Here is a 21,846-nt window from a genome sequence, read left to right on the forward strand (position 1 = left end):
TTTGGCCAAGAATTTTCATTTCGGTGCATCCCTAATCAGGAGCCCTTGTTTAAACTTGAGTAAGATGAAAGGAAGATAATAATTGAATACAGAGACACTGACACTGGTCTATGTTTTCAGAACAAATAGTATATAATATTGTTTTTGTTACCAGGAGTTGTATTCTCGCTAAGGCCTGACGCTGCGGCGTGAAAGCAGAGGAGAGACTGTGTTCCTCCTCTTTCCTCAGTGGGGTTCACTCCCAGACAAGGTCGTCTTGTTTGCTGCTCTTCAAACAGAGCAAAAGCACAGCTCTGACAGATTGTCATTTATGTTTGAACACTCTTTATGCAGCCAGGTTTGATTCAGTGAGGGCTTTCAATTCCAAAAGGAATTTGTTCTTCCTCCTACAGTGATGCAAGTGGGTCAGGGCTGTCAGTCAGCAGCGACAAAAAAAAAAAAAAGTCTGTGACGTTGACGCACTTGTTTTTGAATGCGTGTCTTTCTACCTGCAGGCCACCCGTCCTGTCTCAAGTTCTCCCCAGAGCTCACGGCGCGAGTCAAGGCTCTGTGGTGGCAGTGCATCGAATGCAAGACTTGCAGCAGCTGTCAGGATCAAGGAAAGAATGCGGTGAGTGGATGAGCGAATATGGCGGACTGGCAGCCTGACGGTGTTTGTGAACACCCTCTTGTCTGCTTAAGTGTCAAAAAGAGATGCTGATAGACACATCTGTGCTCCTGCGATTGAGCTATTTTAGTCAGCCTCTGCACTATTTCGCTCTTTTCTCTTACTTGTTATTCAAATGTTTGTAGGGAGGTTTAACGTTGAGACGAGATGCAAGAATAAAATGGAAATAAGAAGTTGCTTAAACCAATCAGTGGTGGATAATTTCAAAGTATGGTTTACCTGTTTTGGATGGCAAACTCATAGTAATTCATTTTAATGCATCATTGTGCATGGAAATCTCATCAAAGAGAATGAGCTCAGGAGCTTTGATCAAACGCCCAAAACATTTTATCATCAAACAAAGTGCATCATACGCATCTAATTGGATATGGACTGACTGGCTCGTATTTGCCCAATATATTGTTCTTGCTTTCATGTATGTTTATCATATATAATGCCTCACTTTTGAGTTTGTCTGAAACGCGTCTAAAGCCTTTCATAATCATCGGTACTTGTGTGGGTCTTCTTTGCACAGGACAACATGTTGTTCTGCGACTCCTGTGACCGGGGCTTCCACATGGAGTGCTGTGATCCTCCCCTCACACGGATGCCAAAAGGTATCATCCGCTACCTCTTCATTGCCTCTTTACAGCCCCTCGTGAATTCAACTTGTACCTGTTCGACCTTTGACAGAGTACACAAAGCTCATACGTTACTAGTCTATATCACCATTATAGTCCCACTAAAGGGTTTCTCGAGTTGTTGCCGACAGCTCTTAACGCAGAAGAGCATATTGGTATCTGCACTGCAGTCTGTCTTGTCTAATCCGCCTCAGAGTATGTGAGCCTGTGCAATTGCTCTTTCTCTCCCAGGCATGTGGATTTGTCAAATCTGCCAACCCAGGAAAAAGGGAAAGAAGCTCTTACATGAAAAGGCAGCACAAATCAAACGGCGCTACAACGCACCGCTGGGACGGCCTAAGAACAGGTAAAGAAACGCCTTCAGCTAATGCCGTCGTCTTCGTCCTGCCTCGTCCTCAGCCCAGTGGAGAGCGAGATGCCATGTATCTGCTGCACCCGAGTGCAGACGAGCTACAGTGCTGCTCTCCAGAACTATTTCTCATCTCTATCCTATTTATCAGTGTCTATAGATAGATAGATAAAAACATAGTGTAGCTGTATTACCTCCTGACACAGTCTGAACCAGACTCCTCTCTTTCTCCGCAGGCCGGGGCGGCCCTTCAAGAAGCTGGGCGGGCGTGGTCGGCGGAAGCGCTCGGCCTCGGCCCACTCATCCTCCAGCTCCTCCTGCGAGGGTTACCCTGGTGACGACCGACTGCTTTTTTCGCTGCACGACGACGACGACCTGTCGCAGAGCAGCCTGCGCTTCAACAACAAGACCAAGGGCCTCATCGACGCCCTCACGAAGTTCTTCACGCCGTCGCCTGAGGGCCGCAAGGCGCGGCAGGAAGTGGTGGATTACTCACAGCAGTGCCGCATCCGAAAGAAATCCAGTCGCAAAGGAGACGGCGATGATAGGGGGGGTAAGGATTAGCTTTTTTTTCTGCTTATATACACAGCACTTCACTGCCACTGTAGGCTGCAGATAAACAGTTATTGTAAACTGTTCCAACTGTAAACAGTTTATAAAGTTCATGTATTTGACGCGGATATCAGAAAACTTTGGAAATCAGTGAGGAGTGATGCACATAAAGTGATTTTGAATGTGCTGGGTTGTGTTCAGTGAAAAGAGGCATATAGCAAAAAAAGAAATATTAATGAAGTGACTGTGAAAACATGAATTTTAACATCTCAAACTATTCCACAGCACAACTTGGCAATAGCTGCACTTTAGTGATCCATCAGCAACATTAAAAAAAACATACTGCATCTTCATGCGTCATCTCCCGATACATTTATCAGACTCTGTTAAGGCTTGTCAGCTTTGCTAACAAGCAGGTGTTACTGTGATGCGAGGACTGTGTTCTTTGTCCTGTTTTTTAAAAAATGATTCAGCTCTCATGCTTTCTTATTTGTAAATTGTAGAGCAGGGGTAAAACTGGTGTAGAATTTATGTCATTTTCTGCCTGAGAAATGTGTTGCTTATGCATCGAAAGAAATTGCTTTGTAATATGAAGTGGCCACCTGCAGTTCTATTTCCACTGAACTTTCCAACGCCAAAAAAAACACACGCGCAGAGTCTCAAGTGCAGCACAGTAGAAGAGAATAAATGTGACAGACGCATCAGGAGCATTCACTTAAAGTTTCACTATCGTTACAATGGATAAGCTGGTTCGTACAGGTTATTCAGTTTTGTGACAAATCCAGTTTGCCAGGTGCAAACCAGTTTACCCTACATATCCATAAAGAGCCACAGCAACCACAGTCTTTGAAAATATATGTGCATTAGAGGTGCGCCAAAAAATTTATACAGTTATATATCATCTTTCCATGATACTGTGTCGATATTCCAGCCCATCATATTGACACATGAAATAAAAAAGAAAAATAGCGCTTTGACAGTTAGCTCAATGCTAACATATAATGGAAATGTCCATTGCCATGCTAACGGACATTAGCATTGCGAACGAGAAAATATTTTAACACAAACTACGCATTTTGCTTCACATGCTGAACATCTGCAGTGACATACTTGGTATAATACTTCGTTCATATGTTTCCTGAGCTACTCTGCTGCTTCTGCACTGCACACTGACCAGCTACAGCAACCCTCAAGGGTCAAAACTCAAACTCAAAATTCCCAGTGGCCTAAAAATACAGCTACCACTAGGCGGAGAAAGGGCAGCACAATGTGTCAGTATAACGTGATGTACATATTAGACTTAGCTGGTACACAACAATTTTTATTTTCAGAAAAAAATTCAGTAAATATTTATAATAATTTTTCATAGTTACTCTGTAGTTCTGTAGTTTTAATTTACAGACAGAAAAATGTGTGCTGCAGAATTGTGCTGTTTCCTAACAGTTTGGATTTGCAGGAAATAAATAGAGTAAACTTTTTCTTGGCGTTTTATATTCATAGTTCGACAGAAATCGTGATGTATCATTTTAGGATAGCGATATATCGATTATCAGAGAATTGTTGTGTTGTGATGTTATCGTTATAGTGAGCCTGCGATTCCCACCCCTATTTTGCATCTGTGGTGATATGACCTCAGTATAGACATCCTTGATGCATCGGGGAAAACTCGCATGTGGTTGCACACAAATATGCACACGCGGTTCACATTCATTGTTTCACATGGAAGCTCAAATGAAGTGGGACATATTCTCCGAGGACTTCATGTCCTTTGTGTTTTGAGGCTAACTTTGAGTGAACTACTGTACAGGAAGTGTGCTGACGGAGCAAGGTGGCATTCATGACACGGGAAACTCTCCACATACATGTTGGTCTTTCACCCCCTGTGGTAACTTAGCAAAATCCCTCCTACTTTAGGAAGAAGACATTGTTTGATTATCAGGGTTTATTTGCAGGCACACCGTTGTCCGCAATCAATCAGCAGACATCTTGGCACTCTGTCGAGTAAGCTTCTCTCTAGATTTCCATTAATGTCAACTGTGTTTCAACCCCCAGACAATCAGGAAGGCAGCGACTGGCGTGACGAAGATGAGAAACTTCCTGGCCACGAGAACCTGACGGAAAAGGACATTGAATTGTTCAGACACATCCAGGAGCTGGCACTACAGGTACACAGAAAAACTGTTAAATGTGCTTAATGAACAGAAATGTGACAACGGAAAGGGAGGGGTCAAATGTTAGAGTGAGACAAGATGACCAGGCTGGAAGTCATCAGACATGATATTGTGTAAACACACGATGTGCAGCAGAGGAGCTAGATATCAGCGGTAAAGAGAATGTGGTCAGAAAGAGCAGAGTCAACAACTCTCAGGTTGTAAAAGATGAAGTCACTGGCTCAGATGTGGGATGTAGGATGTAGGTGGAGAAGTCAACGAGCTGTGAGAGACCGTTGTATTTGAGCAATGAAAGAAATGAGAGCCGTAGAACAGCTGCCAGATTGTAGCATGAATATTGAAGTCATCCATTACTATAGGTGCAGGGCCCGTGGGGTGAAATAGGATGAGGAGTGGAGGATTCAGTGAGGATTTAAGGCTTGGTTTTAAATGACCGGTAGATGCATATAGCTTCACTAGAAGGTAATTAAAGTGTTGTTGCTGAAAATGTACTCGAATTTTACATCCTGTTTGTGATGGATGATGCCACGTTGGTGTCAAAGAACATGGTATGTTTGATGGAGTGAACACCGAGCAGGGCAGCTTGTAATGTAATAGAGAGGAAAATGTAAATTGGCCGCACTTTTCACGCAGCGCAGCAGCAGATTGGCCAGAGAAGTGGGTGTTTGGCCAGCATCTCAGGAGTCATAAAAAACACCTTCCCTGATCCCGACTGGAATATTCACACCAGTGTTTGATGAAGGCACAGTAGTAAGCGTTAACGATGTGTGAAAAGCGCCAGTGTGATCATCCAGGCTGAGTACATGATCATCATAAATGGCAGGCAGGGATGTCCAAACTGGGCTTGTAAAATTCAGAGGCAGTGCAATTTACCAGCTCCGCTTAAAGCTCCATCGGCATGCTAGCAGCTAGCTATAGTAATAATAATAATTTTTGTGCGTTATGGACACCTATATCCTGGGCCAGAAGTCCCCGGTGTGTAATCTGTCTGCTTAATCTGCTGATCACTCCCAGTGGTAAACCCAGACTTGACCTTCCACCTCTCTCCCTGCCTTTCCTTCCTTCATCTTTGTTGCACACCCAAACAGAAAGTCGGGGTGACGGGTCCTCCAGACCCTCAGATGCGCTGTCCGTCAGTCATCGAGTTCGGCAAGTTTGAAATCCAGACGTGGTACTCGTCTCCCTACCCCCAGGAGTACAGCAGGTAAGCTAACGCACCATAATGAAGCACAACAGCATAATGAAGTCAGCCCACAGGCCTGCTCTTAGGCATAGAAATTACCACCAGCATAATGGAGCTCAATTATAAGGTTGTTTACAGAACCACCTACTTTGGCAGGTAACCAGCCAGAGCCAGGGAGTTAATTTGATTCTGATTTCCTGAGGGTGTATTCATTCCTCATTCATGTATGTAGCTGTTAAATAAAATCTGCCATACTATTCTTAGTATTTAAAAAGTTGTTTAAGCGAAAGACTAGTAACGCAGAATAAAATCTTACTGACCCCTTCAGAGCAAAAACATCTGTATTAACCCATAAAATGATCCCATTGGTTCCACGTATGGCTTTCTTTCAAAACAAAAGCTGTGAAAAGAGGCTGCAGTTAACAGTTATTTTCTCAAGTAATCGTGTAAAATATCACAAAAGAAAAAAGTTTCCCAAATTTATATTGCTTATTTTGTCTGACCTGATATTCAGTTAAGTATCGAAGAAGACTAAAGGGCTGTCCCCGACTAAGGATTATAGTCAACTGATAGTTGAATCATATGTGTGTTTGTGTGGCGATTGTGCACGGCGGGAGGGTTACACACAGTAGCTCCGCTTTAATCTTGAGAAGCTGCGAGCTGCAGTCTTTATTCGTTAGTCGCTGTGACTTACACTGTGCGTTTCCAGCTAATCTGAGGTTTATTATTGACCCTTTTCTCTCTGCTCGCCTGCCATAAACTGGTCTTGTGGCGAGTTTTGCGTGCATGCCGTGCAGCTGACAGCTGCATCCACGTGGGTCTATTTCAAGTAACTGTTTAAAACTAACTATATAATATTCTTTGTGTGGTTAATCAATGGTGATAAATGATCCGAACGTCCCGCGAGGTGCGGACAGCTCGGCACAACACCGGTGAAGCTGGGGCTCCGCAATGACCCCTCTTCCTTAAGGGTTAGGGTTACAATTTTATATTTATTCAAACACTTTAAAACATTCCTTTCATATTTTTATTCACATCATTATGTTTATTTATATTTCAATAGGCAGTATATTAACTTACTGGAAGAAACCTGGTAGTTCTGTGTAAAATCAGACATTGAGCCACCCCCGTATCGCCAAAATGGTATGATCCTTGTTTCATAACGCCGCTTCGAAGCTTCATCTGTGAGATTGACAGTCAAATCAGGCTCCGCCCATCGAAGCATCGAATCTTTGACCATTCAGGTTCAGCCCTAGAAGACTAAGAAAACCAGCAAATATCCACATCTGAGAGGCTGGAACCAGAGAATCGATTAAATGCCAAAGAATTAATCATCCAAATAGTTTCCAGATAAAAGTACTGTCGATCAACTAATCAGCTAATGGACTATTCATTTTAGCTGTAGCTCTGACATTTCATAACCATTCCTCCCATTTTCCTCCTTTCATTGTACTCGTCTTCCTGATCTCTTTCCAGACTACCCAAGCTCTACTTGTGTGAGTTCTGCCTGCGCTACATGAAGAGTCGCAGCATCCTCTACCAGCACATGAAGAAGTGCAACTGGTTCCACCCCCCTGCTAACGAGATCTACAGGAAGGACGATGTGTCTGTATTTGAGGTGAGGAACTGTTCAGAAAGAGGGACTGAATGATGATGATAGTTAATGAATGGAAAAAGGGACTAACGGGAGTTACTGATGGTGGCTGACGCTGTAACAGCGAGACGGCGGCGCTACAGCCACGTCCTTTTCCACTCATTTTGATTGAAGACTGGGAGTATATGCATAGTCGGAGATTAATCATATGCAAGGGGCTCCGATACTTTCCCACCAACTTTATTAACGTACACAACGTTGATCAGTCGATATCCTTATGGTGATTAAGTTTATTAGATTAGAAAGCTTCATTAATCCCCAGTGGGGAAACACAATTGCCACCAGATCACATCAAACAACATAAACAGAGCAGACACAAGAAATAAAAACAATACACCAATTAAAAGCTTTCTGAAGCCTGAGTCGAAATGACTGGTTCAAGAGTCACAAATATTCATTAGAAAATCAAATTGCTGTTGGAGTGGAAGACCGTCTGAGCTGTTTGGTAGAACACCAGGTCAACATCTTCAGTCAGCCACTAAAAGGAGCTACTAAGTAAAGATACTGTGGAGTGGCTGGTCTACAAGATCCGTGACGTTCTTTTAAGTTGGCACTTGTTCTGTTTTCTATGACGACCTCCAGTGGGTCAGTGGGTAAGGCCAGTCACAGAGCCCGCTTTTTTAATCAACTCACTGATCCTAGTTTTAACCTCCCCAGCAAAGCACAGCATTAAAAAAAAAAAAAAGAACACTGGCTATAACGGCTTTGTTAAAAAGGATAAAGCCTCGAGTGGGCCTTACACTGTCTTCTCTCAGTTCAGTTTACTATCAAGGCAAACACCAAGCTATTTAAAGGACTGGATAATTGACATAATTGACCCTCTTTTATTTATTTCATCAGGGGAGGTTATTAGTAAAGTAATTCATAATTACCATCTTACAGTCGCGCTGTTCTTCTGGATCTCTTAGCACAGCCGTAGACTATTAATATGGTGGGTTGTTGTCTGCAGGCCGTGGCCACTGTAGCTCCCGTTTCCCCGCTCTGCGCTTCATCCTCGCTCAGAGGAGAGCAGAGAGAACTGGCGAGCTGCCAATCTGAACCTCCCTCCTTCTCTTTTCTCTCTACAGCTCTTTGTTTCTCTCCTCCACCCTCTCTATCTGTCAGGCTCTCAGGAGACACTGCTGAGATCATTGCCCGACACTAACTTCGACTCCATTCACCTTCGCTTTGTTCCACAGCTCTCTGCCAGCAGCTTAAAAATGTACTTCTGGACTGTAGTGATTCTGTAGTGTCATTTAGGAGGCTTTCTGTCATTTTGTTGCACTGATGTGTTTCCTCAATAATCCCCCAACAGGTTGATGGGAATGTGAGCACAATCTACTGTCAGAACCTGTGTCTGCTGGCCAAGCTGTTCCTGGACCACAAAACGCTCTACTATGATGTGGAGCCCTTCCTTTTCTACGTCCTGACCCAGAATGACGGCAAAGGTTGCCACCTCGTGGGCTACTTCTCCAAGGTGAACCTCTTAACGTCATCCCTGTGCTGGATTTCAGTCCCTTTCGCCCTGCTGCCTCTCAGCGAAGTTACATTCAGTCTGAATTTTGTGTTTTCACATCACCACCACCACAATGCTTCCTACATTTCCAAGGGACACCTGACTCTGTAAATTGTACTCACCCTGCTTAAAGTTATTAAAACAACTATGTGAATTGAAATGGAGAGAAAAATATATTCAAATTAAATGAAAATGAAATGCATTGGCATCTCACCCCGCACGGCTGCATTCCTACAAACATTCAAATGCTCATGTTGTGTCCCAGATAAACACTGGGTGCTGTGAGCTCTGTTGCCCCTCTGTGGAGTTTGCAGTCGCAGGTGCTCCCATTAACATGCCACCACGCTGCCAAAACCCAGCAGTTAGTGAGCGGACGCTGCACCATCAACACCCTGCTGTACACCCACACAGGCCTGCTCTGTGATGTCGTTTCCATGATTTGCTTTCTAAACGGTGGAACGTGTCTGTGTCCTTCCCTCTTCTCCAGGAGAAGCACTGTCAACAGAAATACAACGTATCATGCATCATGATTCTTCCACAGTACCAGCGCAAGGGCTACGGGCGCTTTCTCATCGACTTCAGTAAGGGCATCAACCTTAAACTAAACACACACATTGGGAAATATATCTGCCGATAGTCCTTTTATTTTGGGACTCATGGTGTCTGTGTTCCTGCTTTGTTCCTCCCTTCCTGCAGGCTACTTATTGTCCAAGCGTGAGGGCCAGCCAGGATCTCCAGAGAAGCCTCTGTCGGACCTAGGCCGGCTGTCCTACATGGCGTACTGGCGCAGTGTGGTGCTGGAGTGTCTCCATGAGGTCCGCGACCGGCAGATCACCATAAGACAACTCAGCAAACTGACAGGAATCTGCCCACAGGACATCACCACCACCTTGCACAGCCTCAACATGCTGGAGCAGCGAGGGGACAGGTCAGACACGGGGCCGGCATACGCTTAGAAGTGCACAGCATTATTTAGTGCCATATTAAATGGGTCAAGGACGCACTTCACTTCACACTGTAGTCACAACTAGTTTGAAGTTCTTCCAGATTGCGCAGTGGTGAGCAGTCATATCTGCGGCCTTCCCTTCGACACCTTGCTCCGCTCGCTCAGCGCAGAGCAGCTCGGTCTCTTTGCCCGTCTGTGCCTCAGCAGCCTTCAGTGTTGATGTGCTAATAATCGTGATATGTAACCATTCAGATAGTGCTGTGTGCAGGACATTGAGCGTGACCACAGACAGAGAGAGGCGGCTACATTTTACTGATTCGAACTGTGAGTTTTGTGATCCGTTGCGCCCCTAGCTGCTGCCTTAATTATTTGACTCCTCATTTATTCTGGTTAAGCTCTTTAACACAGTGGTGTCATTATTAACAACTTTACTCATGTTGAAACCCTGGCATCGCTTTGTTTTAAATAAAATTCTAGATAAAGTTCTGACTTCTTTTTTTTTTTACACATTGCTGAGCTTCCTGCTGTGACTGTAATACACTGAAGGTAACAATGACATATTTCGACAGCCGTAGGATTGAAAGGGAACTGTGATGGGCTGTGTAATTAGTAGGGGTGTGACGAGATCTTGTGCCAAACTGCATCCGTCAAACGGTCTGCAGGAGATAACTTCCAGCGGATTAATAATGTAATGCACAGCAGGAAAGGGCATGTAGGCTTCTCATCAAATGATGACATTCTCGTTATATTCTGACTTTTTTCTGGACATGACAGAGATCACATATGTGGGAGAGACTCTGAATGTGCAGAAAGTTTTGAACATGAGCAGAAAAGCTGCTGAAACACAGGAGCTATTTAAGTCCTGGAGTTTATAACGAAATTAAAATGAATGCATTTATTAGGCAGGCAGAGGACATTTATAGGAATCACGTTTTCGGTCCATAATCACAGAGAGAATTACATGAACATGTTTCCGTTGTCAATGTGTGTATAAACTTTATTTAATGTGTGGTTTATAATGGACTGTGGTGACAATGTTTCACACTTGATGCTTACATTTCATGTTATCTGTCAGTGGCCAAGTCACAATAGCATAAGGTTTTACTGAATAATTAAGTAAATATAATTTCTTAATAAATATACCTGAAGAAACCTCATTTCTTGACTGGCCACTCTCTGCTGTCTCAGAAGAGACACCTTTTGTGCTGTGTCAGCCACCGTAGCTGTCCTACACTCTTTGAAAGGTCAGGGGGCAGTGGTAGACTGGACTGATGGTTGCAATTCACAACCCCCACCACTAGATGCCACTAAATCTTACACACTGAACTTTTAAACGACTCGGCACACCCCTAGTAATTAGCACTGTTTCAGTTTACGCCAGTGGCTATGTACTGTCGTTGTCTGACAGTATTGACCTGTGAAGCAGGGTTTTTGGGTAACAATGATGTGTAAAAAATCAGTGGTACCAACACCAACAGCACACACACCTTCATCTAATTTCTCTACGCTTGCATGTAGAAAAACGTGCACACAGAGTTATAAAGCTCCTGCGTCTTTCTGGTGTCAGGTTGGTCCTGGTGCGGAGGGAGAAGCTAGTGGTTAGCCACATGACTCGGCTCAAGGCGCGGCCGCGGCAGCTGGATGTCGACCCAGAGTGTCTCCGCTGGACTCCCGTCATTGTGACCAACACTGTGATCTCTGATGGAGATGATGACGACGATGAGGAGGATGACGAACCAGAGGAAGATAACCGCAAGGAGGTAAATACCTAGAATTTGTATTTGCTCTAAGTGGAGGTAATGGTAACGGATTTGTGTCGATTTAATTATTGATTTTATTTCACTTCATCTGTAAATAGATCAAACCAAGTCACAAGGCCCCACCACTGTCCTGGCACATGCGTCAAGGGAAGCAGAGGGACGAGGAGGAGGATGAAGAGGAAAGAAAGGGCTTTCTGGGGTTTCCCATTAGCCACAGCTCTCCTACTTCCACATCCACTCCCATTCGCTGTCCACCCCCAGTCCCAGATCCACCACGACCCCCTCCCCCAACAAATGGAGAACGCAGACCACGGGGACGCCCACCCAAAAACTGGCCGTGGGGCAAGGTGAAAGACGGCGCACGGGTGGGACGGCCACCTAAGATCCGCCCAGTGGAGGACGAGGACGATGAAGATGAGGAGAGAACAGAGGAAGGAAAAAGCACAGGCTCTACCAGCGGCCCCCCCTCCCTTTTCTCCCTCGACAGACAAACAGAGTCCCCAGCCTTTCACTCACTGGACATGGCTCGGCACCCCTCCATAACCCCCACAAGAAGAGGGCGGCCGCCGAGGAAAAAGAGAGGCCCTAAGCCCAGACTGATGGAAGGGCCCGGGGAGGGGCTGGCACAGCTTCCTGTGGTGTCCAGGTTAAACGAGTCCCCGCCCGTCAGGAAGAGCTGCTTCAGTGAAAGCAGTGAAGAGGAGGACGACGACGATGACGAAGATGACGAAGAGAGAGGGGCGTGCTCCCCACCCATCCTCACCAAGCCTGCCATGGGGCTCAAATGCAAGGTAAGAAACTAACGGTGTTCAGAAGTACTGATACAGAAATCATGTTTAAATCTCAGAGTTAAGATTGAGTAACGATCCATTTGTCTGCAGCACAAAAATTGAAAAAAGTTTAGCGTTCAGTTGAAGTTAAACCTGGATTTGTGTTCGTGCCATGAACTTATCATCTTGAATCTCAGTCTGGGTCTGTAGTTGTCATTTTAAAGTAAATGTCAAGTGCACACTTAATTCCCCGTCCTGTTTCTACCTAGAAGCCGCTGAGGAAGCGTCGATTTCGCCAGCGCAGCCACCCTCACAGCAGCGTGGTGACGGAGACGATTTCTGAGACCACAGAGGTGTTGGATGAGCCCTTTGTAGACTCAGATTCGGAGAGGCCTATGCCCAGGCTGGAGGAGGAGACCCCCCTGGGCCACCCACTGCACCGCTACCCCCCAGCCCGCTCTGCTCTGAGGTTGTCAGACCCAGCACCCAAAAGGGGCCGGCACTCCAACCTCACAGATTCGGAGGAAGACGGTGAGCAGACGGCAGGATGTAGTAAATACTGGTTTGTGTATACACAGTTAATCTAACGCAGTCTTATCTTCTTGCCTCCTCTCAGAGCTAACACCTGTGCTGAAGCCTGTGGCTGCTCTGCCAGCAGCTCCTTCACAGACCATGTCTGGCAACCCCGAGGTCCCAGTCAAGAAGAAGAAAGGCTGGCCCAAGGGAAAGAGCCGCAAACCACTGCACTGGAAGAAACGGGGACCTGGAAAACCACCTGCGACCGCAGACGGCCAGGCTCAAAGTGGGGATCCTCCACCCCCCAAAATCAAGATGAAGCCTGGGCGCAAGCCCCGGAGCTGGTACCTGCAGCGGGCTCAGGAGGAGGCGGAGAGGCAGGAGCAGGAAAGACGAAGGCTGTTGGAGCAGCAGCTGGGCAAAGATCCTCAGCTGCTCCAGACAGACGACCGCAACACGAAGCGAGTCTGCAGAACCAGCACCGACAGAGACGGCAAACACAAAGACTCTGATGAAGAAGATGACTATCTACCTAAGCCCGTTGAACAGAAGGTACCCAAGAGGCGAGGGAGACCGCCGAAGAACCGCGCCCTCTGCCAGCCACCACAGCCTGCCCCCAAACCGCCTCCCACCTCTGAGCCAGAGGAGGAAGAGGATGAGGAGGAGGAGACCGAAAGAGCCTGGGAGGAAGACAAACCCTGCCACCGTCCACCCTCCCGTCCCCTGCTGTCCCCTTCTTCCACCTCAGGGCCCCGGCCCCCACAGTCTCGGCCTCAGGATGCAGATATGGGTGACAGGGAAGAAGACGATGACGACGAGGAGAGGGAGGAAGAGGAATGTGGCAGCGGCGGCATCAGCAGGCGAGCAGCAGTCACACCGGGTTCAGGAAGCAGGCGCAGCGAAGACCATGATGCAGATGATGAAGGTGACGGACACTTGGAGGACAAGAGCAACAGCAGCAGTAAGAAGAGGAAAAGTCAGGAGTCTGAAGATGACGATGACGATGAAGATGAGGAGGAGGAGCCTGCCTCCCGTGCGAGCTCTCCTCCGGTCAAAGAAGAACCCCAAGGTGGAGAGGCTTTTTTAGACATGGAGAACAGCGTGGCCCGGGACTATGTCAGCAAGCAGGAGGAGGAAGAAGAGGAGGAGGAGGCTGAGGAGGAGGCGCAGGAGCCAAAATGTCGACCCTCCTCAGCCGACCCGCAGCAGGAGGAGAGGCGGCGCAGAGAGCAGGAGGAGTCGGCTGCGGCGGCTGCGGCAGTGGAAACGGTTACGGCCATGTCTGTTCCCTCTGAGCCCATGGAGCTCCAGCCTCTGCACTCGGATGACAAGGACGTCACGCTGTTGATGGAACCCCAACACACACATCCGCACTCCCACCCCCACCAGCACTCGGACTTCAAAGAGGAGCTGGGCCACCATCACCCACACCACCCTCATCACCACTCCAATGAGCTGGACCTGGAGACTATGCAGGCTGTCCAGTCCCTGACACAGGGGGAAGCCCAGGACGAAGAGACTGAACCCCAGCCACACCACGGGGCTTACCAGGACTGCGAGGAGACCCTAGCTGCCTGCCGGACCCTGCAGAGCTACAGTCACACAGGGGAGGCCGAGGAGGAGGCCCTGGCATTAGTGGAGGAGTGTGGGGCCTCCCAACACAGCAGCCCCCTCCCTAATCCCCCAGTGCCGCCCCTGCCCAGTCAATCTGTGCGCTCGGTAAATAGTCCAGGGTTGCCCTCGGGCATCATGGACACAACACCAGCAGGTCAGAGGGGAGGGACGCCGGGCCCCACCGGAACAGGGGGCAGTGGTGGTGGTGCTGGAGGGGGTTACACCCAGATCACACCGGAGCATCCCAGTTCTCTATCTGCCCCGTCCCAGCAGAACATGGAGACGTCGCCGATGATGGACGTGCCGTCTGTGTCCGACCACTCGCAGCAGGTGGTGGACAGCGGCTTCAGCGACCTCGGCAGCATAGAGAGCACGACGGAGAACTACGACAACCCCAGCAGCTATGACTCCACTATAGGCGGAGGGGGCAACGGGACCGGGAATGGTGGCAACGGAGGGGGAATGTCAGCTTCTGTAGTTGTAGGAGCTTCCACGGCTTCCTCGTCATCAGTCTCCTCTTCTTCAAGTTCGGCCACCCCGTCCTCCTCCCAGTCCAACAGCTGCTCCTTTGTGCCCGCCCCCAGCCTCACATCCTCCACAGGAACTGGAGGATCCCAACTAGCGATGGGCAGCTGTAGCCTCATCCAGCAAACAGGACCGGGGCCCAACAACGGACCAGGTGCCAGTAATGTAGGCAGTGCTGTGCCCCAGCCCCCGCCACCCCCACCGCCATCCAACACCCCCAGCTGCGGCATTAAGTCTCCTCAGAGCTGTGGTGTGATCGAGAGGCCGCCCAGCACCAACCAGCAGCAACAGCAGCAGCAGCAATCCCAAAAAAAGGTTCCTCAGCAGCAGCAACAAGCCCCCAACCCTCAGCCTCCTCCGTCAGCCCCACCACCGCAGCAACAACAGCAGGCCCTGTCCCAGTGTAGCATGGGTAATGGCTTCGCCTCCACACCCATGATCATGGAAATACCTGAGAGTGGAGGCGGAGGAGGAGGCCGCACCCTGTATGAGCGCATGGGTCAGGACTTTGGTACAGGGGGCTACCCCCAGCCCTCAGCAACCTTCAGCCTGGCCAAACTCCAGCAGCTCACCAACACCATCATGGACCCGCACGCCATGCCCTACTCTCATTCAGCCTCTGTCACTTCCTACGCCACCAGTGTTTCCCTCTCTAACCCCGGGCTGGCCCCGTCACCCCACACTTCCCTCCCTCAGGGCCAGCCCACTATGACCCCACCTCCTAACCTTAGCTCTGGCTCCATGAACTTGGGCTCCCTGCAGCTGCAATGCAACATGCCCACTACCAACATCGGTCTGGGACCCCCGCCTCACACGCAGCGGCTACAGGGCCAGATGGCCACAGTCAAAGGCCATATTTCCATCCGGTCCAAAGCCACTCAGCAGCTGGCCCCGGCCCCACACCAGCAGCAGCTCTATGGCCGCAGCTCAGGGGCGGTGACCATGCAGGGCACGCCGCGCACCTTGGCCGTGCAGCGCGGTATGATGCCAAACCTAATGCCCACGCCAGCGCCGTACAATTCCATGAACATGACGCCACTCAACGCCATGTCGGCCGGCTACCGAATGCCCCAACCCATGATGAACAGTGGTTATCACGGCAATTCCCCTTACATGAATCAGCCAGCTCAGTACCCCATGCAGATGCAGATGGGCATGATGGGAGGGCAGGGTTACCCGCAGCAGCCTATGCAGCCCAATCACCACGGCAACATGATGTACACTGGTCCCTCCCATCACAGCTACGCCGGTGTCCCAAAACAGTCACCTTACATGAGCAGATGAGCAGCTAAGAACTGACAAAGGACACCTGGGTCCAGAGCTGATACACGCTGTACTCTAAATGTCCATTACTCCTGTTCACCCTCCCTCCGGGGCCACGACAGGCACCAGGGGAGCGTAGGTGACCGGAGACAGAGAGGGTCTTTAGGTTTCCTGTTTTTCTATGTTGTCATTTTGTCCCTTTTTTTATTTGGGCTCGTTTCCCCGCCCCTCCCGGCCGGCCGCGTATGGGAGCAAGCCGGTAGGATTCCGGTTTTCGGCGTGTACATGGACCTCAGCCGTGCTGTGCTGCTCTAGGCCAGGCTTACACGGTCCTCAGTAACGTGGGTTCACCTTACAGAGGCGCGAGGAGTCTCCTCCTCCTCGGGAAGTGCAGGAGGAGAGTAGGGGAGGGCAACGATGACGAGGAAGATACACAGAGAAAGACAATACAGGAGAACCTCGCTTTGTCGTGACTGAATGAAAACAATGGTTACCTGAATATATTCAACCATGCACACAATCTTTTAAATGATATAGGAAGCCTTACCTTGAAAAAAAAGACAATGGAACTTTGTAGGCGGACTTTTGTTTTGTTAAACATAATGTTGAATCTTATTTTTGTTGTTGTTGTTTTTGTTGATTGTTTTTTGAAATACTCACGTGCAGTCCGACCTCTTATATGCTTTGGTCTTTATATGTGTGGCATTCTGAATTGGTGACACGCCCTCGTGCTCTCTCAGAAGTACCCGAGCGTCTCCGTGGCCGCTCGGTCGGACGGCTTTTCACCCAGTTCCAGAAAAGCAAAGGCGAGCCGGCGCCTCCGGAGTCTTGAGAGGTCGAGCTGTTTCCAGAGTCTCTTGTCTTCCCGGATGGACGGTGTTGTACCAAAAAAAGACACAGAAGAGACAAGAGCGTTACTGTCTTATGTCCATAAATGAAACAAGTAGCATTATTTTCCACTCTGAAACGTTTAGATGTAAATATTCTGGTACTTCCCAATATCCAACACACACACGCACACATACACTGGCTAGCTGTCTCCAGTTGGCGGCTAGCTCAGGAAAGTACAACATTCAGCTGTTCTTGTCCACACTCCACTGACAGACGGTGTACTTTTCAGCCTTTTTTTTAGCAGTTTAGGGAATGCAGAACAAACGGTGGGATTTCTGTTAAACTGCTTTAAGGAAAGTCAGTTAACTATAGCTGACCTCCTCTCCTTAAGTGTTAGCGGCCCAAAGAGGTCGAGGATTCTGCTTTTGAATGGTGTATTCTGTTAAAACTGTATATTTTTTTTTAATTTTCTTTTGTTTTTGTAATTGTATTTTTCTTTATTTCTGCAAAATTCTGCACTCTCATTGGCTAGAAACATGGCAGTATATAGACAGTTAGCCTTTGTGAAAGGTGTGCCTAAATGCCTGATCTAGTGCGTGGTTCGGCCCTCGCGTTAGAGGCACACTCGTACAAAAGCAGGGTCGGCGGTGAGTTAATTGTCGAGGTCCTTTTGGATACGGCGTTTGACTGGCTGGGGGCGGGGGGCGGAGGGGGGGAGAAACGGTTGATGTTGTCGCTCCATGTACCAGTATTCAAAGTCAAAAGAGGAGTTTTCGTTTTGTTACAGATCTGACATTGCATACTTTATTTGTGTGTATTGTTCTGTTCTGTTTTTTCGTTTTGTTTTTCTTTCTGAATTTTATCAGACTGGGCAGCTTTCTTTTATGACACAAGCTGACTCTTTTTGACTTTAGAAAACCTATTGTAGAGAAAATGTTTTTTCTATAATATAAAAAGGAAACTCTGACATTGATATTGGTACTGTCATTTTTTTCACTTCTGTTTCAGGAAAAAAAAAAAAAAACAATACATATTTTTTAGCTCGCCTCTTGGGTAATAATTACTAAGAAATTCAAAATTTAAAAAAATTACCACTCACTTTTAGTGACTTTAAGATGCCTTTAACCTCTCCATTCCATCTCATCTCTAGAGTTTTTCTATCTTTGTGTAGTATATTAATGCTATTTTAAACAAAAGGAATACAAATATCTAAAGGTCACTTGGCATTTTTCTCTTTTTTTTTTTTTTTTTTTTTTTTTACTTGTGTGTGTATAGGATGACTTCCTTACATTTAAGAGGCATGTAAAAAGGAGCTCAGTATATTTCTGTCTGTTTATATCGCTTCCCTTTTTGTATCCTTTGTAATTGTACATGTCGCGTTGTATGCTAAGAGAGAGCGCAAAATAAAGAGAGGAGTCACAGCTGGGCACACAGTGAAGGTTGATGTGCGCTCAGCGGCCTCAACTCTCTACTCTGTCCCTGTATGTATTTCCATTTATTCTGTTTTTTTTTCTTTCTTTCTTAGCAAGTACTTTCAAAGAACTCTGTACATTTTAACATAAAATGAAAATAAATTATGTTGAGCCATTCATGTTTTCCTTGAGCTTTTTAAAGTTTGCAGTTAAACTGAAGTAGTCGTCATTAGGGATGCACTGATCTGGTGTTTTTAAGTCCCGATACCAATACCTGGGCTTTGGGTATCGGCAGAGTACGTATCGGATACCTGTTTGTAATGAATGAGCTGTATTCCTCAGTCTGAATCGTGTTCTTCTGGAGGTGCTTGATTAAGTTGCTTGTGTTTTGCACATTAGGTACCCGACAAATTGTGACAACCTTTCATACAGCTGGAGTCAGGCTCTAGTCCTGCAAAACAAAAGCGTCAAAAGATTTTATTCCAAATTATGTTTTTTAATTAAATATTATTAAGTATTCTTCATAACTTTAATACTAAATAAACAACAAGCCATGTGTGATTAAAAAACAAACTTATGTAGTAGAGTTTATAACTCAAAAAGCTCTGCTCGTCGGTTTCATCAGGACCGTGTGGGTGAGATTAGGACTGGTAACGTAAGGAAACAACCCCACAAACTGCCGTCAAAAGCTGCTGAATACTGTTGAGGGTGTTGACCCCGTATCTCAAAGCGAGACGCTGGTTGAGAAAATTGATTTCAGGGTCTTTAAATTCTGCTATTTTCCACATTTTTCTCTTCAAAGTGTAACTTTAGTTGGGTAGCCAGATTCCTTTCCATTTTAAGAAATTCAGTTTCACACCACCTGTAATTAAATGATCGATTTGACTTCGGAGAGCGAACATTGGTAATGGATGTCATGGCATTAGCGCAGTCACTTCTGGGATTGCTTTGACCACTTGTGTCCAGTAGGTGTCCCTGTAGAATGACGTGGTGTTGACTGGACTGATTGCTCTGCAGGTCCTTGGTAAAAGCTGTGTCCCACACTTCAGGATACGCCAGAAGATGCAGTAACTCATCACTGTCTACTAGTTTTATGTTCTTCTAACACACAAACGGAAGACCATGCAGATTTGGAATAGGGGCGGGGGGGGGGGGTCTGAGTGCTTTACTCACCTGTGTGTCAGTACTGTGTATTGTTGATAGTGTTTTCAGAATCAACGCTAGTCCACAGAGATTCAGCTTTAGGATCATAACTGATGGAAAAGACTATGAACTGGCATAATCACCTCAACCTCAATTCAGTATTTTGTACTGATCTCTGCGCTCGTCTGCTCCACTGACATTTACCGTCAGGATTTATCAGTATTCCTGAGGGGAAATTCTTGCGTTACAGTTCAGCATGCTGCCAATCAAGGGCAGAAAATATTGTATGAATAGGAGTGTGGAAAAATGTACAATATTCTACAGTACATGACAGAAGAGTAGTGATAATGTTGAGAGCTGGATTTAAATCCTCATAAATTGCAGCAGAATAAAGTACTGCAATTTGAAGTCCCAGTTTAATAACCAAAGAGTCAAAGTGTCTGACGCTGGAGGGGTTAAAGAGTTTGATGGCCACAGGCAGGAATGACTGGATGAGGCTTGCAACGGTTGAAGCTGAGGGTGAGATTTCCCACAATGCCATTGTCTGCATTTGTGTTTGTCTTCTGGGCGTGGAACAAAGGTGGAGCTGCAGACGGAGAACTCGCAGACAACAGAACAAACATTAATTTTGCACCCAGTCTTCAGTCAGTCTTATTATGTTTGAGAAGCTCTTAAAAAGACAAATAGAGCTCTACCGGTCGATGCTCTTTAGCAGCTTCTGAATCATGTCAGCAGCGACGAGGTGGAAGGTTGTGACACTGGTAGCTGCCACATACCAAATAAAGTATTATCAGTTTGTAAAGCCGGTTTTTCATATTTATTTACTTATGTGTGACACAATGAAAGAGTACGTTTGAATTAGTGTAATTAATTTTCAACAAAGGAAATGTTTTAGTATGTAACACAGAAACAGGATTCATCTATTTGGGTTATTTCATTATGCATTAAATAAGTATGACTCAGGCAGCAAGATGTTTAATGACTTGTATGCTACAGATTAACTGTGGAAAGCAATTTGTACTCTAAACACTGCAGTATTACTGTCAGTAAAGTTTTCAGTGGTGGAAAGTAACTACAGTAAGTACATTTACTCAAGTACTGGCCTTCAATACAGTACAGGTATATGTGCTTTACTTGAGTATTTCCATTTTATCCTACTTTCCCCTTCGGCTCCACTACATCTGAGATGAAATATTTTAGGGTTTTTACTGCACTTCATGTACGTGACAGCTTTAGTTACTTTGCAGATTCAGATGAATGATACAAAATATTACCATCAGTATGATAATATTGAACATTTTGAATGCAGGACATTTATAGTATTTATACACTGTGGTATTTCTACATTTACTTAAGTAACATTTTGAATGCAGGACATTTATAGTATTTATACACTGTGGTATTTCTACATTTACTTAAGTAACATTTTGAATGCAGGACATTTGCTTGTAAAAGAGTACTTCTACACTTTGATAATATTACTTTTACTTATTTAGGCCTAATACTTTTAATACGGGACATTTACTTGTAACAGAGTATTTATATCTACTTCTACTAAAGTAACATTTTGAATGCAGGACATTTATAGTATTTCTACACTGTGGTATTTGTACTTTTACTTAATTAACATTTTGAATACAGGGCATTTTGCCTACTTTTAACAGAGTATTTCTTCACTGTGGTACTTTTACTTAAGTAACATTGAATACGGGACATTTATAGTATTTCAACACTGTGATAATATTACTTTTACTTATTTAGGCATAACACTTTGAATACAGGATATTTACTTGTAACAGAGTATTTATTTCTACTTTAAGTAACATTTTGAATGCAGGACATTTATAGTATTTCTACACTGTGGTATTTCTACTTCTACTTAAGTAACATTTTGAATGCGGGACATTTATAGTATTTCTACACTGTGGTATTTCTACTTCTACTTAAGTAACATTTTGAATGCAGGACATTTATAGTATTTCTACACTGTGATAATATTACTTTTGCTTATTTAGGCATAACACTTTGAATACAGGACATTTACTTTTAACAGAGTATTTATATCTACTTTAAGTAACATTTTGAATGCGGGACATTAATAGTATTTCTACACTGTGGTATTTCTACTTTTACTTAAGTAACATTTTGAATGCAGGACATTTATAGTATTCCTACACTGTGGTATTTCTACTTTTACTTAAGTAACATTTTGAATGCAGGACATTTATAGTATTTCTACACTGTGGTATTTCTACTTTTACTTAAGTAACATTTTGAATGCAGGACATTTATAGTATTCCTACACTGTGATAATATTACTTTTGCTTATTTAGGCATAACACTTTGAATACAGGACATTTACTTGTAGCAGAGTA

The 21,846-nt window shown here is 45.7% G+C and overlaps 1 protein-coding gene across 3 annotated transcripts in view; it reads left to right on the plus strand.

The window, feature by feature from the left end:
• kat6a (K(lysine) acetyltransferase 6A) overlaps positions 1-18,505 on the plus strand; it is a 32,818-nt gene extending 14,313 nt beyond the window's left edge. For 2 of the 3 annotated variants that reach the window (XM_046034281.1, XM_046034282.1), the window contains exons 4-17: positions 495-610; positions 1,182-1,263; positions 1,519-1,633; positions 1,873-2,189; positions 4,241-4,353; positions 5,448-5,563; positions 7,019-7,160; positions 8,491-8,652; positions 9,179-9,272; positions 9,388-9,619; positions 11,205-11,397; positions 11,496-12,188; positions 12,437-12,698; positions 12,784-18,505. In XM_046034281.1, the coding sequence (XP_045890237.1) occupies positions 495-610; positions 1,182-1,263; positions 1,519-1,633; positions 1,873-2,189; positions 4,241-4,353; positions 5,448-5,563; positions 7,019-7,160; positions 8,491-8,652; positions 9,179-9,272; positions 9,388-9,619; positions 11,205-11,397; positions 11,496-12,188; positions 12,437-12,698; positions 12,784-16,106 (5,960 nt within the window). In that variant the 3' untranslated portion in view covers positions 16,107-18,505. The remainder of the gene's footprint in view (positions 1-494; positions 611-1,181; positions 1,264-1,518; positions 1,634-1,872; positions 2,190-4,240; positions 4,354-5,447; positions 5,564-7,018; positions 7,161-8,490; positions 8,653-9,178; positions 9,273-9,387; positions 9,620-11,204; positions 11,398-11,495; positions 12,189-12,436; positions 12,699-12,783) is intronic. The other variant, XM_046034283.1, reaches the window with a different exon arrangement.
• Positions 18,506-21,846: the final 3,341 nt, after the last annotated feature.

The sequence above is a fragment of the Micropterus dolomieu genome, linkage group LG21, assembly GCF_021292245.1.
Source record: "Micropterus dolomieu isolate WLL.071019.BEF.003 ecotype Adirondacks linkage group LG21, ASM2129224v1, whole genome shotgun sequence".
In the NCBI taxonomy this organism is placed as follows: Eukaryota; Metazoa; Chordata; class Actinopteri; order Centrarchiformes; family Centrarchidae; genus Micropterus; species Micropterus dolomieu.